A 16,070-nucleotide genomic window follows, 5' to 3' on the forward strand; every position below is an offset into this window, starting at 1 on the left:
TGTGTTTCCTGCAGTCTCCTCAGAGCGCCCAGCAGCACACCTCCCTCTACCACAGAGCTGAAATGGGACTCAGGAGTCATGTTAGACAGGTCATTCTCCACAGACAGTCGGATAGGAAGAGTCGTCTGACCTGCACACGCATGTTATATTCAGTTATAGTGACACTTTGCATGATACATGCACACAGAAGTGGGTTCAAGTTTTATTTTCTTATATATTTACCTGTTTCTGTGAGAGCTCTTTGTGTTAGCAGCAGAAAAAAGCCCACAGAGAGGAGAGCAGTTGTCCTCAGTGCCATCCTGTCAGATCTTGTCCCTCAGATGTCGACTAACACTTCATTCAGCTCAGTACTTATAGTGTGCCTGCCTATCCCTCTTTTACGAGCACATACTATAGAAAACCTTTACTCCTGCAGCCACCATGTCACTTTGCAAAGATGTCTTTGTTGAGGTTAAATATTCACAGCCTGAAACAAAAGCTAACGTGAGTGTTTGCTCTTATGTGGCAGTCCGTCATGTGCTTTATGAATAGAGAACCACCGTTATCTCTGAGGTGACTTAATGATCAGTTGATTAATGATCTTTCCTTGTGGCTATGTTTCCTCACAGGGCATGAATACAAATGGTTGGTTGATCTTAGATAATGTATGCATGCAAACGCAAGCCTATTCTTCAGAGAATAAGAAAGGTCGTATCTCATTCCTCGAGGCAAATATTACATTATGCAATCAGGATTTGGCCTTTTAGCTCGAATGATGGATTTAAGTAGCACCTCACGTGTGCAGTCTTGTCAATCAGTCAAGCTTCAATGCAACACATATACTATAATCAAAGCATCCATCTTTATTTTTGACACTGACTTGTCTCTAATCACACCAAGATTGAGCTGTAGAACAACATAACAAGAACAAAACGTGTTGCAACACAGTGTAACATGATTGATAATGACTGGCCTGTGTGCAGTGTGATGGATTCAGGGTGTTACAGCGTCTCTGTCTGAGCAGATGGCCCCGGTTGATAATGCATTCATAAGGGAGCCATACATAACACAGATAGAGATGGGTTGCTGTGCTGAAATTGCTCACTTTATGATGGGTCGTTTTAATAAATTGGTCTGATTAAGAGGCAGGTGCAATTGTCTAAAAATGTTTTGGATTTCCTCTCAGGGGTGATGTAAGCCATGTAGCGCCCGCTTGAACGCGAGTAACCCCGGCTGTTTTACCGAAAATAACCCGGGCACTGCAGCATCAGCACCACGCAGCTGCGCAGATGCGTTCTTTAAAGAGACAGCGGGGCCTACAAATTCCACATAATCCTTCCTCCGTGTTTACACAGACTGGCAACAATAGTGCAGTGACGACGGTGGAGCCGAATGTATCCTCTGTATCAGTATGTGGCAAGAGGCTAAATAGAAATGTAGCTGCTATCCACAGCGGAGCTTTATCTTAATTTCATTGGGTTATTCCCATGTCTCTCATTTCCCCAGAGACAAGTGGCCTCAGAATAGGAAATGGAATCCGTAAAAGGTTTAAATTGGCATCTGAGGGGCTCATTTAATGAAACAGACTGTGGCATCAACCTGATCTAAATTAATTTAATCAACTGCGAATTAAATCCAACTTTCAGGTCTTAAATCGCTGTAATATCTTTGAAATGTCTTTACAGGGACTTCAATTTTGTATTCTTTTTTATTTCAATTCATTCTAAAAGATCAGGATGAGGATTAGCGAGCGAGGATTACCACAAAGCCAAAACAGTATTTTTTCCCCCCGTCCATTAGCATCCTGTCAGCAACGCCCTGCATCCCAGTCCGGCGTGCGTACCACACAGACGCACTAACCGGCAAGAGGAGATACGTTGGCTGCTATATCGAGCTGCTGCTGCTGAAGCATCTGCAGCGCTGTTCGGTTGTTTTTGTTTCATTCCAGACGTCAGAGACAGAGATGGAATGGATTCACTGAAAGGAATAATCCCACCGAGGAAGACAGAAAACATGACAGGCATCGTGTTCCCCTGACGATTCTCGGGGATGCAGTCATAGTTTGGGGCCGGACATGGTTTTAATCTGGGGAGTTGCTGTAGTGGATGCGGGATGGTGTGCGCCGCACCCGGAGATATATTGATAAGGACAACACAGCACTTTCCTTTAATGCCTCTCGACCGATACGGATTTTTCCTGGACTGTGGCGCACAGTGAGCATCTTGTTGTTGTTCTTTTTACCGGCTGGCACGGTTTGGGGACCTTCTGATGTAGAGGGATTGTGCTGTTTCGTCTGAAGGGATCAACTGAGCACTGTTGCTCTCACCCAGATAGGAGAACCAGGGCTGAGCTGCTCACCTGGTCATTTCAACACACAATATTAAGTATGTGCAATGCCTGCCTGTGTGTGTGTGTGTGTGTGTGTGTGTGTGTGTGTGTGTGTGTGTGTGTGTGTGTGTGTGTGTGTGTGTGTGTGTGTGTGTGAGTGAGTGTTTGAGTGTGCACGTGCATGTGCATGTGCAATGCAACAGACAGCAGCAGCCTTACTGCATGTGTCCTCAGAATTAATTATTTATGACTCATCTACCTTTAAAAAAAAAAAAAAAAAAAGCCAACTCTCCCTGCTCTGTCATTTTACAGCCTAAATAATGTCTGCTGTTTTCATTCTCATCAGTTTGTTGTTAACAGGTGCTTTTTGAAGAGCTGGCAGCTCCCCCATCACTGACAAGTCACTGCAGAGCACAGAGTCGCCACACCACTGCAAAGCTTTACATTTATTCACCATATTGCACTCCCTAGAGACTTTCACAATGCCTGTGTGCTCACATGTCCTTGCGTAGGGGCCATGAGGGAACATCAAGGCCTTCAATCTGACTTCGAGGCCATTAAAGCCCGTCTGTGTTTTACTCTTCTTATATGCAGACTTGTAATGGAAATTCACTAATGGCAGGGTGATCAATAGAAGCCATGGTCAATTTCCTTCACCGGCGCTCTTCACATGGGGAGGTTTAACTGCACATATACAGTCGGTCATGGATAGTATTACTAAGAGAGACTACATGGCTTGGCAGCAGCGGATGTACAGCGATTATGTGTTCAAACTTGAGTTTAGATTTTTAAAATTCTGCTTCTTAGTCTCTATTTTAGGTTTGCTTCGCTCCATAACTCTTTGTCTATGATGAATGTTGTATATTTGTTAGTATTTGTTATATAACCTAGTGAATGGTGTCACAACATGTTATATTTTCACGAGGATAAGTGTCCCTGAATGAATCAGTAATCCATGTCTGACCCAAACAGACATCATGTATATCTGTGTGTCCCCATGACTTCTTTATCTGCTCAAAGATGTTCAAAGTCCTAAAGTGTTTGGGTCGATTTGTATGCCAATGTCAGGAGTGCATGTACACAAAATAGGTCATTTTCAACTGTTTTCTAACTTTTTTTTGATAGAATCAGCTGTTTTGTATGTTAGCAGTGCACTTTTATTATTCATAAGGCCATTACACACAATGTATTTATATTTACACACACATCTGACTCGTTTTCCTGAGCATTTAAAAATGATCATCCTTAAAACATTCAACTGATAATTACACGGCTCTTTATTTACAGGTAGGCGTACGAATCTAAAAATCTTCTAAATCACTTGATTCATTTTTTTAACTCATTTGAATCATGCACATACTTATTCAGTACTGGAGTCTATTTTTTGTCAAATAACTTTTATGTTCCTGATCAATAAAATATTAATGGCAACTGAATGTCGTGCTGTTACACCTCCTGACATCTTCAGTATGCTGATATTGGTGAAACAAAATGGTTCAGTTTCAGATTATTGTCAAGCTAATGGATCAGCAGCTACTACATAATCATAAAAGACACTTCAGACAGGCCGCCTCTAAAAGGAAATTTATGTGAATCAGCAGTATAAGCGTGCTGCAGGACTGAAACCAGATCCTGACTCCTCACATTTAGAATCTCATTCCTCTCAACAGCCAGTTCATCAAATAAACTATAATCAGATGATACTTAGCACCTAGATTTAAGACGGTGTCTGCAGTCATCCTAAAATCACTTCTTCAACACACCTTTGTGTCCTTACATCCCATGCTGAGGCACCAGTTTTCTATGAATCAGTCAACCAACTAAACAAAGGAACCAAAACCGATCAATGAATTTAAATCTGCATCTGATGCTCTTCTTGTGTGAAAATGTGAGGCTTCTTTTCTGAAGCGGGAGACTGGAGTTGAGTTTGGAAGCACTTGTAAAGACTGACATGTCATGTCCTTCTTTGCATCCTTCCAGCATGGCCGAGAGGACACTGGAACAGGGCTCGGTCAGCATCCCCATGGAGGAGACCAAACTCCAAGGCGGAGCGCCTCCGGAGGCGCCACTGCTCATCCACTTGAAGAAAGTGGAGAACCAGATCACCGAGGCTCAGCGCTTCTCCCACCTCCCACGCCGCTCTACTGTGGACCTGGAGTTCAATGAGCTCTCGTACACCATCCGCGAGGGTCCCTGGTGGAGGAGGAGAGGTACTGCATAGCTCAGTTCACATGGTAACCATGATGGATGAGCGAGCATGCACGAGCATGCACCAGCCATGAAGATCAATATCTGGAGTGCAGCAATTCATCCATCTAAAAGCCTGACATTTAAGACAAATGTTGTTTTTTGTCTCAGTGTTATTCTGCCTCTCTTGCTTTGCTCTATTGTTCTGACACGTGTAGGCCAGCCCTGTCCTCTCACACACACACGCGCACACACACACGCACACACACACACACACACACACACACACACACACTTGCAGACTTCCACCATGTTGTGGCAGGCAGTGTGGTTGTATAAGCTTTGCTGCAATCAGCAGAGTTTAGACTAGAAGATGAACAGCATTTCAACTCACCACCTTTATTGATGACGAGCCTCCAACCTTTGGTCGTTTCTGCTTGTCAACTAAACCGCCCTCTGTGAATGTGTAGCTGCTCTTGTTATTGCAGGTTGTCTTGTGTGTCATTTTCAGTCTTGTGTAATGTTGATGTGCATTATGAAAGTCTGGCAGAGGAGTGTTTGTTGTGACACCTGAATGTATGGAGAGTAGGAATGAGGAGGATCAGAAAGTGCTCGATGCCGATGTTTTTTGCTTCAGTGGTCTCGTCTAAATCAACCTGTGGTTTCTGCTGTTGTTTGTGTTGTCTCATCAGGGCGCCTGCTTCAACTCATCAGGCTGTTGATGTGTGAGCAGGAAGTGTCTTAGCTTTTACGAATTAAGATGTGCCTTTCATAGAGAGGCTCGCCTGCCATTTTACTCTCCTTCCAATCTGACTGAACCTCCCGTCATATACTTGTACATCCAGCTCTTTACAACCCCTTTCCGCCTCTCCAATCACCTCTGCCACTCATACAGTAATACAACCAGGGTGTTGCGCTTGCATTTGACATGAACTGTAGCTTATACTGAGGGGCTTGTTGGTGTTTGTGTCTCATTTGACAAGCTAAGCTCAGAGCTGATTCTCTGCAGTCTGCCGAATCAAAGCGGTGAAAGGTATAATCACACAGAGCTTGAGGCTGTTGTTCTGCGGTGGCCTTTGGTAGTCAGAGATTATTTCTCCTTGAAAAGAAATACATCATTTTATGTCATTTCTGCTTAACGACATGTAATTACAGCTGATAGAGGAAAGGGGATGACGTGACCGAGGAGCCTTGAACCCATGATGTCTTTTGTAATTCAAAGTCTTTGAGTCTTTGAGACAATGACACCATACTTATGAGTCACTCCTTATAATGTCTGTGGGCAATAGGAAGAGATCATTGTAAAGCAGTGAATGTAGAATTGTTTATTTGACTGTAAAAGGGCTCAGGAAGGTGAGGTGATGTATGAGCTGCCCACCGTCTGCATTATAGGTTCTTCTTGGCCACTTATCCCTGTTAGGTTGTTGTTGCTGGGACCTGCTTTCATGTTTTGGGTATTCTCCTCTTGTTGAGGAATTCTCCGAACTGGTGAAACTCTGGCCCAGTCACCGCATGGGAAGGACAGGAAGAGGGAGCGAGAGCAGGAAAAGGTTTACATGCCTCTAGGTGATAACAGCTCTGCATTTTGCTGTGTACTGCAATTTAGTCTCTGCTCCTGCATTGCTGAATTGTTAGGAGGAAGAGGAGCGTGGTCATCTTTTCAGATAAACTCACATCTTCTACTCAACATGCTCTATGCTGCTTCGACAGTTCTCCTTTTAAAATGCATCGCCATGCACACGATAACTCACATTTATGACGCAAAGTATAGCCTTGTCTTGTAAAGTAGTACATGTGAAAAGGTTGTATTGCCTTTTGTGTCTCCAGAAGGAGCTGTGCAAAGTCTGAAAAAGTGCCTTCAGTGATGTCACTTGAGTCAGCTTCAGCTGAAGACTGGACAAGCTTCCCAGACCTCTGTAGCCGTTTGTTTCTGCTTGTGGTTACCAGCTCGAAAGCTACATTAGCCGCAACTAGCATAACACCCGCACCTCCGTCCAAACTGTCGCTAGTCGAGTTGCATCGTGGGTTGCGTAGGCACCAGGTTTTGACAAGGAAGAAGAACAAAATTGAATTTAAAAAAGATGATATTTAGTTGTGCTTCTGTAACATCCACCAACATGCAGAATTTAAATGGCAACGAGATGGAGTACTCTTTTTAAACATTCTATAATGTGCACATGACAGCATTTGACAACAACAGGTTATTATTCTGTTGTGATGAAATGCCTTTTCTATGGGGCAACCACTGCCTGGCTGTGCTGTGTATGTTTGTATATCGAGTCAATTCAACAAAGTGAATACAGAATATGCTAATGTTAAACAGGTACTCAAATTTGATCACAGAAGTAGTTTAGACAGTCCAGATTAGAATGATTGTCGTAATGAAACAAACATTGATCAAGTGTGAGGGAAGGGAACGACACCTTTCTTTAAATCATACCGCTTTATGGAAACGTGATAATCCTGGTTGAGAATTGAGTTGTCATTTGTGTCAAGGGCTTCCGTTTGAGGCATGTGATAACCCCACCTCAACCGTGACTCATAATCATTTCTCGAACAATTACTTTGATATTTCCTACGAGATCAGACTCGTACGCTGTCACATGCTGTTAAATCGGTGTGTCTTTGACAGGGAGGTGTCTGGGGTCAGCTGTACTCTGTGGCTCTCATGAGGCTGGTTGATGTGTTCGCAGCCTCCGACGGATAAGGCCATTATTATGCACGGGGTTGGATCATCAGTATGCACCACATGCCAGAGCAGGGCTGCTTCACTTACAGCAGGCTGCTCTGCTGTCTAAATGGAGGCTTTCTGATGTAATAACCCTGCGTGGGAGGAGGGGGCACTGCCATTAGGCCACTTTACTCATAGAGTGAGGGTTAAGGGGGCCGGCAGCTCTGCTGAGCCCCTTACACAGCTCGAGACAGGAAGAAGCATCCCTGCAGAAATGGGTGAGGCGAGGGGCGACGGCGAGACAGGATACTGACAGCGCTTTTTAACTTTCCATATCTGGAAGCTTTCAGATTGTCCGTTCTAAAACTGGTTTGCATCATATGTAAAAACCTGAACCATCTTCATTAGAGGCCATACCACTTCAGCCATTGTTAAAACCACTGCAGGGAGGTAATGTCTGTGGTTTTTCTGTTGGCGCCACTGAGGAAGCCATGATCTTAAATCTTTCTGTGTGTCGTTTCTTTAGTTTACCTGATGCGCAGCTCTCCTGAAATACTGTGAAATCTATTAATCTAGTATGATTGACTGCTCTGCTTGCTCTGCCTGATGGTTCCCGGTGTTCAGCATTAGCAGTCAGTGACTTCCTCTGCTGGAGTGAAATTAGGCTCGCTGTCTGCATAATTATCTGTAGAAGTATTTTAAGAACTGAGTGTCACGATGCGACACGGCTCAGTAAGTTCCATAATATATAAAACATAAAATATACAGTAAATTAACTAAAAATGTAATTTCATTCCTCAACAGTTGACCTGTAAGTGTGTAAGATGGTGCACAATTCAATAACATGTTTTCAGCTTACTTTTAACCATCTTTGTTTTGATAGATTATTTGACTTTTTAATTATTTATGGCTCTTGTGTTGAATATAGCTCTCAAAAACTCAATCTTTTGTACACTTGCTATTTTGTTTTTGGGCTTGTATTTTTCCATCTTTACTCAATGAGCTTTTTACTGGTCTTTGCAGTTATCTGTCCTCTTTATCTGTGTTTACTGTGTTCAAAATACACTTCAGAAATATTTTGTAGATCTTGTAACAAATGTGAGTCTGGTACATTTTTTGAAGCACATTGTTTCAAATCTTTCAACACCATACAAAGATACTAAATGTAAATGTCTGAGAATGATTGAAAATAAAGATGTCAGACCAATTAGAGCACTATAAATAACAGCTTTTCCTCATGTTTGTCAGGTTACAAAGCCCTCCTCAAGTGTCTGTCTGGAAGATTCAAAAGCAAAGAGCTGATTGGCATAATGGGGCCTTCTGGAGCTGGGAAATCCACTCTGATGAATATTCTGGCGGGATACAGGTGAGATGTGGAAGATCATACTTTTGACGTAATTCACTGCTTAGAAAGTGTCTGTAGTATAATTACGTTTTCTGTTTGGAAACAGGGAGACGGGCATGAAGGGCCAGATCCTGGTGAATGGTCGACCGAGGGACCTGAGGACCTTCAGGAAGATGTCCTGCTACATCATGCAGGATGACATGCTGCTGCCACACCTCACTGTGAGGGAGGCCATGATGGTGAGGTCATCTCAAGATCAAAAATAACGGCTAAATACCTCATTAAATCAGAATGTTCAATCGACTTCTGTCTGTCTTTCAGGTTTCTGCCAATCTGAAGCTGAACGAGAGCATGCAGGTCAAAAAAGAGCTTGTAAGTCTGAATATATTGATTGCATTTCAATTTACAGAGTTAATTTTAGCAACAGGTGGGCAAGACAAAATAAATTTGTCAAAGTAGTGCTCAGCTAGAAGTCATTATGGGTGAGCCAGCCTGCTTTATGGGAATAAACATCATAATGTATCCTGTTTTTTTAAGAATCTGACTCACTGAATCACTGAATTAGCCAAATACAGTTATTTTCATTTGGTTACTTTACAGATGAAATAACAATTTGGCCATTAATATCACGTGACTTCCTATATATGGATAACTAAAAGTATTTATGTATCAACATTATGATATAAGGTCACATGTACCATGATTGTGTATTTTATCATCACTGGCACCCATACGTTCAGTATGTGCGTCATCGTGTTACCACATCTGCTTCTGCTTGTGTCTCAGGTGGATGAGATCCTGACTGCTCTGGGTCTTCAGGAGTGTGCTCAGACACGCACCAACTGTCTCTCTGGAGGCCAGTGTAAAAGACTGGCCATCGCCCTCGAGCTGGTCAACAATCCTCCTGTCATGTTCTTTGATGAGCCCACCAGGTAGGATATTGCTTGGCTGGTGTGAATGTGTGATATCCCAACATAAATACAGATTAAACAATGTGGTTTTCTGTCTCGTCTTGTGTCCCATCCTAGTGGTTTGGACAGTGCGTCCTGCTTCCAGGTGGTTTCTCTCATGAAGTCTTTGGCTCTGGGAGGACGGTCAATTATCTGCACCATTCACCAGCCCAGTGCCAAGCTCTTTGAGATGTTTGATAAGGTAACTTGAGTGCTTCTAAGGCTGGACACATTTATCTTTCCATGAACTGCTGCTCAGACCAGGGCTCCACAGGTAGTAGGGGTGGGGGAAAAATCGATACAGCATAGTATCGCGATATTTTGCGTGGCCATATTACATCGATACACGGACGCCAAGTATCGATATTTTATTATATAAACTATTTAAAAAAAAAGGAAAATAAAGCAATCAAATCAATTGCTTTTTCAGTCCACTAGATGGTGCTGAGTTGTTTTCTGATGAGGTCAGCAGAGGTGCCGGGTCTGCGTGCGTGATTGGTAGGAAGTTGGTCGAAACAAAGATGGAGACATCAGAGAAAGAACTCATAAAATATGTTGTTGACACAGTTTTCCTTTGGGGACATAATTTGAAGTTGAAAAAAGTAATAAATCGCAATACATGTTATCACAATACTCAGAATATCGCAGTATCGTTAAAGTATCGTGATATCATCGAAGTATCGCGATAATATAGTATCGCGATATCTCTGGCGATTCCCACCCCTACAGGTTAGCATGATTCATTTTATCCAGCTGACAAGCAGCGCAGCAGTCGACACACAGCCCTGTTGTTTTGTCAGTTGTTCATATATTATATTCAGACAATCCGTGTGTTGAAAACAATGTTGATTACGTTGTACCTGTGTTCCTCCTCCAGCTGTACATCCTCAGTCAGGGTCAGTGCATATACAAGGGCACAGTCCCGTACCTCATCCCTTATCTGAAGAACCTGGGCCTCCACTGTCCAACGTATCACAATCCTGCTGACTTCAGTAAGTCAAGCAACTCCTTTAGTACAAGCGTGTGTCTGTGTTTGTCAGTGTTTTTGTTCTTACCAGCTTGTCCTCTCTGTCCTCAGTCATTGAGGTGGCGTCAGGGGAGTATGGGGATCTTAATCCAGTGCTGTTTGAGGCTGTCCAGGGTGGACTGTGTTCCGAGGAGGGCAAGAAGAACTCCAGAGACAAAAATGGCTCTTCCTCTCCCTCTCATTGTCCCACTGTGAGTGGCACCACCCCTCTCACCTAGCACCACAGCTATATGTTTTAGAGTAACACACGTCATAGCCTCACATCACGTAGTAATACAAAAAAAATGCAAGCCCTTTAACCACAGAACACTGAAAATGTCTCACTTTAATAATGTCAAAGAACTGTTGGAAGACAGGAAATTGCTTCAGACTTCATCAGTTTCCTTCAGTGATTTCTGATGGATTAACTGCTTCCATTAAGCAACAAGGGATGTACTCATTTACATGAAAGGTTCAATTTCTATATTTCAAATCGGCAAAGCCACAATGTGATGGAAATGCTCAATTCTGTCCTTATTAAACAATATATAAATATAAATATAAACATATAATAAAGTCGCGGTGGTAGCGTCTATTTTGACCAAAAGTACTCTAATAACTTAATTTTTTTTAAGTTTTAAATAAGAAATCGCAGCCAGTAAAGGAACCCCAAAATGAAACACACACTGAACTGTGTTGAATTCAAATAAAATACCCTGTAACCTATTCCTGTACACATCATCCAAACTGTTCCCCCTCTCCTGCACTCCATCGATCTTTCTATCAGCCTCTCTCAGCTTCCGCTCACTCGCTCTTTCTCCGCCCCATAAGTCACCTTTGATAAGCGCATCAGCTAAATACTAAAACTGTAAATGTAAACCACCAAGAGCTCTCTGATACACGATTACTCCTGTATGATGCAGTTTGGCCCTTCTACGCCTTCAAATATTGTATTACTTTATTGATCTTTTACTGTTGCCCTTTCTATCTTGTGTTTTCTGTGTAGTCATCAGTAACCTTTGCACTAATAGCCAGAGATTGTGATGTGTTTCATTTTTATATACGGCCATCTCTTCATTTTCTGACTAAAGCCTCCAAACTTCCATCTCGTATCTGCCGTCAGTCATTATGTGGTGCAGACACAGTGGGCATTGTGTGTTTAGAGGTTTAATTCCTTTTGGGACAAAATGTTTGTCTATACTGACGTTATAACATTGTTAAGAGAAAATGAATTACCTCTTCAGCATCAGATTAGGGACGATTTGAATACATTCTGATTCATGAACTTAAATATCATATTTATTACGTGATGTAAAATACACTTGCAATTTAAAACAAAACAAAAAACATATTAAATAAACAACCAGACGATTTGCATTCCTATTTTCACAACATGACATAGTAAAGGGTATGCTTCGTCTTTCAAAGGTTGTCTTGTATCTGTGTACTGTATATTGTATGTATAAATATATGTATTTAATTGTATATTATTCACATAATTAACTCCTTGTTCTCACTGTTTTTCTCCACAGGACACAGGAACACTTGAGAAACATAGCTTTGCCACCAGTACATTCACACAGTTCTGCATCCTCTTCAAAAGAACTTTTGTAACAATATGCAGAGACATGGTAACATTATTATTCTGTGGTCTATATCTGCTCAAACTCTGTAAATAGCAAAGCCTATCATGGTAAAAACAGGTTTAGGACTCCTGATATCAATTAAAAGGCTTTTGAGTTGTGTTGATGTTTATTTTGTGTTTTAAGGTGCTGACCCACCTCAGGGTGATGTCCCATATTTGTATTGGAGTGCTGATTGGCCTGCTTTATCTCAACATTGGAAATGATGCCAGCAAGGTCTTCAACAACACTGGTTTCCTCTTTTTCTCCATGTTGTTCCTCATGTTTGCTGCCCTGATGCCCACCATCCTAACCTGTAAGATGCGGAGTCTCGGGAGCGATGGGAAACATTCATTTGCTGTTGTTTGTTTTTCTGGTTGAAGTGGAACGTTTTTTTTAACACTGCTGTTGTTCCACAGTTCCTCTGGAGATGTCCGTGTTCATGAGGGAACATCTCAACTACTGGTACAGCCTGAAGGCCTATTATTTGGCCAAAACCATGGCTGATATACCATTTCAGGTAATATTCAAATGAGCGAGCACATAATGGGTTGGACATGGCTGCAGTATATTTCAAATTAGCGACACTACAAAATCTCTTCTACAGGTGCTTTGTCCAATCATGTACTGTAGTATAGTGTACTGGATGACTGATCAGCCTCCAGAGGCGGCTCGCTACCTGCTCTTCATGGCCTTGTCCACATCCACGGCCCTGGTGGCCCAATCCCTAGGTCTGCTAATAGGGGCTGCATCCACGTCTCTTCAGGTAGGCCAACCTGCACACTTTTAAGTCCCCCTCCTCTAGAATATGTGCTTTGACTTTTGTAACTTCCCCTGGGTGTTTGACCTTCATTGTGCAAGGAAACCTGAAACCTTCTGTGCACATACACTGAGAATGAGCTCGGCGGAGCCATCATTGTCTCCAGTAGTAAGAGTAATTGATTACAGTTGTGTGGAGTTAGAAAGAAGTGAGCAAAACTCTGTAGCCTGCTCCTCATTTCTGCTTGAGGGCAGTGGCTCGAATCTGCATTTGCTGCCACCTAGCCATGCGTGGTCGGGTTGCATTGTGGGTAATGTAGGCGCCACAAAGAAGAATAAGTAATAAGACGATACCTCTGTTTCTGCTGCATTGACTTTGATCCTTTCCTTAAACTGTCCATGAGGCCAACATTGTTCTAGAAGTGCAATGATACATCTGGGCAGTATTCCTCGAAGTATCTTCTGACAATGTATTTAATTGAGACAGTTTTTTTTTTTGAATGTTACTCATTTGCTCCACAGGTAGCAACCTTCGTGGGTCCAGTCACAGCCATACCTGTACTACTCTTCTCTGGCTTCTTTGTCAATTTTGACACCATTCCCAAATACCTACAGTGGAGCTCTTATGTTTCCTATGTCAGGTACTGTCAGGAGTTTATGTAGTTCAAATTTCTAAGAGAGTTCAGCCACTATTTTTAGACTTTTGCTGAATTTATTTAGGCAATCTGTCTTTTTTAATCTGAAATGATTTTCTTTAAATGTGGCTGGGTTTACAAGTAAAGAAATGTCGTCCTTCAGGTACGGCTTTGAGGGGGTGATACTCTCTATCTATGGGATGAACCGGTCGGAGCTGGAGTGTCCGGGCGTGGTGTGTAAGTTCCAAAAGCCAGAGGAGGTCCTGCAGCTGCTGGATGTGCAGGATGCGAAGCTCTACGTGGACTTCATTGCGCTGGGGGTTTTCTTCCTGGTCCTTCGACTGGCTACTTACCTGGTTCTACGCTACAAAGTCAAGTCAGAGCGTTAAGACGTCCAGATGATGGATTTGGACGCCTGCACATTACCCGGCAGTGTGGGATAGTAAGCAAACATATAGTCTCTCTTTCTCTGTCTTTACTTTACATACATGTACAAAAACAAACACAAGTCCAGCACATACGATCATCAGAAACTGCTGCACTACCAAACTGCACAGTATAATATTCTCTTTTAATCGGTTTGTTATTCAAGAAAAAAGGAAAAGTGTTGTTCTGTCTCCCATTCTTACATGTCCTTCAGGTAATGGTATTTTCCGCCCAGCATTACCTTCCAAAAATATTGTGTATCTGCACTATACATCAACAGAATACCCAACTTGGTATCAGAAAGCATGTGTCTTTAAACTGAAAATTTGGATTTCGCCCCCGGGTTTATGGGGAGCCATGGTGACCATCATGGTGCAGGAGTGTCCAATAACGTGTAGCTTCTCAATGTAATGCCTAAAAGGATAATCCAAGGTTATCTTTGGATCAGAATCCCGTTAATTGATTTGTCATTGGACAGCACCCATGAAGATGGCACAGGAACACGATTTCAAGATGGATTCCCTCTGATTTCCATCAGGAAAAGTGGAAACTTTCAGTGTCAGAAAGCTTTTGTGCGGCTTCTCACTCCCCTGTAGGATCATCTCATCAGGTATCCTTTCCAAGACGCTGAACACGATGGCTTTTCTTTACGGAGTAGGACCTTAACAAACCGACATGCCAGTGGATGACTTTCCTCGCTTTCCATCTGCAGTGTGAATCATTTTTGCAGGACCTTCTGCCCTACCATTGAAGGTGGTAGAGCGTTTAGACGTGGATGAAATGTTTGTAAAAATGTCAAGTCTTACACAAAAGACCGGTGTGGATTCACCCTGCAACCAGGCCTATGATTCCTGCTCCTTAATATCACACGTTTGTTTCCTCTGTAAGAGAGGAAGCATTCAGGGAACAGGGAGCAGATTGTGAAATCACGCATGACTGCGGTTTCTAGCCTGATGCAGAGGGCTGTTGCACAGAAGGAATGGTGTTTCAGGTGAAGTGTAACAGCCTATTCTGTAGTTCAAAAAAGTCGAAACGGCGTCGCTCTTTTGACACATTTCTTTGAACTGCTTGTTTCCACTGGTTGTATGACTCTTTAGCTGCCTCCACCCTAAGCTACGAAGGGAAATAACATTTTGTTCTCTCCTTCTCTTCTTCTTCTTCTGCTTTGCTGATGACAAAAGGGTTGTTGTCAAAAACAATGCTAGATACTTGAAATGCTGGCTGGGCAGTTTCTGTGCCTCTGATCTGGAATGATTTGAGTTTCCTCTGCTTCATTATTTGCACATACACGTTATGTCAATGTACATGCCAGTTCACACACACACACACACACACACACACACACACACACACGCACACACATATACACACTGCTTCTTGTGCACACAGACATACACCACACTCACAAGCAAACAATGTTTAGAAGAGACCTCCTTGTTGCGGGGCAATGCAAATATTTTACAATAGACTTGCTATGAAATATTTCTTACTTAAACTATGCTACTTAGTAACCCTTATTATAAAGCATAAAATAATAAGTATATAATCAACGATTGTACAGTGAATATGTCATGCTGTAAACAAATGTACATTTGCACTTTTCAATGTTTGTTCTTTTTTTATTTATTTGTATTTCATTTTATTTTTATATATCTATGTGATGCTTGAAAGTATAACGGGAAAACAGCAGCCGAATGTTGCATGTTCACATTAGGAATGAAATTTATGGAATACAAAATTTCAGAGTGAAGCATAACAACTTTATTTCCCCGTCCAAATGTGTATATCCTGCCATGTTTGAGGAGATGCAAATCCTCTGCTTTCTGCCGAACATTTATAGAATACAGTAATCGAGTGCGTCACCGCTGTAGATAAAAAAAAGAGATAGAATCGGGAGTGAGAAGTACCGTAGAAATGTGTGAAATGTGCTGGAAGGCAGACAACTAAATGTATCATTATGTAGCTAAAGAGATTGGCGGTCTCTTTAGGAACAAACTGGATCAGTGAAGCAGATCAGTGATCGTAGATCTGCTTCGCTGTTCAGCAGGTGGAGTCCTGCTCAGACAGAAAGCTGCAGGTGGAGGTTTGGATTCTGTCATTAATAGCAATAGTCAACATTGTGATGTTTAATTGTTATACCTCCCACTGCTGTGGCATCAGTC

At 42.3% G+C, this 16,070-nt stretch overlaps 1 protein-coding gene across 1 annotated transcript; it reads left to right on the forward strand.

The window, feature by feature from the left end:
* Positions 1 to 2,084: 2,084 nt before the first annotated feature.
* On the forward strand, positions 2,085 to 14,506 carry abcg4a (ATP-binding cassette, sub-family G (WHITE), member 4a; the record flags this gene model as incomplete). Its single annotated transcript, XM_079283146.1, has 15 exons — positions 2,085 to 2,203; positions 4,288 to 4,517; positions 8,414 to 8,531; positions 8,617 to 8,749; positions 8,832 to 8,882; positions 9,297 to 9,442; positions 9,539 to 9,662; positions 10,338 to 10,452; positions 10,539 to 10,678; positions 11,999 to 12,097; positions 12,236 to 12,404; positions 12,508 to 12,608; positions 12,696 to 12,854; positions 13,370 to 13,488; positions 13,646 to 14,506. 15 exons carry the CDS (start codon positions 2,085 to 2,087, stop codon positions 13,869 to 13,871), a joined length of 2,049 nt encoding a protein of 682 aa, XP_079139272.1. The 3' UTR covers positions 13,872 to 14,506.
* Between the last annotated feature and the right edge of the window lie 1,564 nt (positions 14,507 to 16,070).

This window comes from Melanostigma gelatinosum, assembly GCF_949748355.1.
Source record: "Melanostigma gelatinosum genome assembly, chromosome: 14".
NCBI classification, from domain to species: Eukaryota; Metazoa; Chordata; class Actinopteri; order Perciformes; family Zoarcidae; genus Melanostigma; species Melanostigma gelatinosum.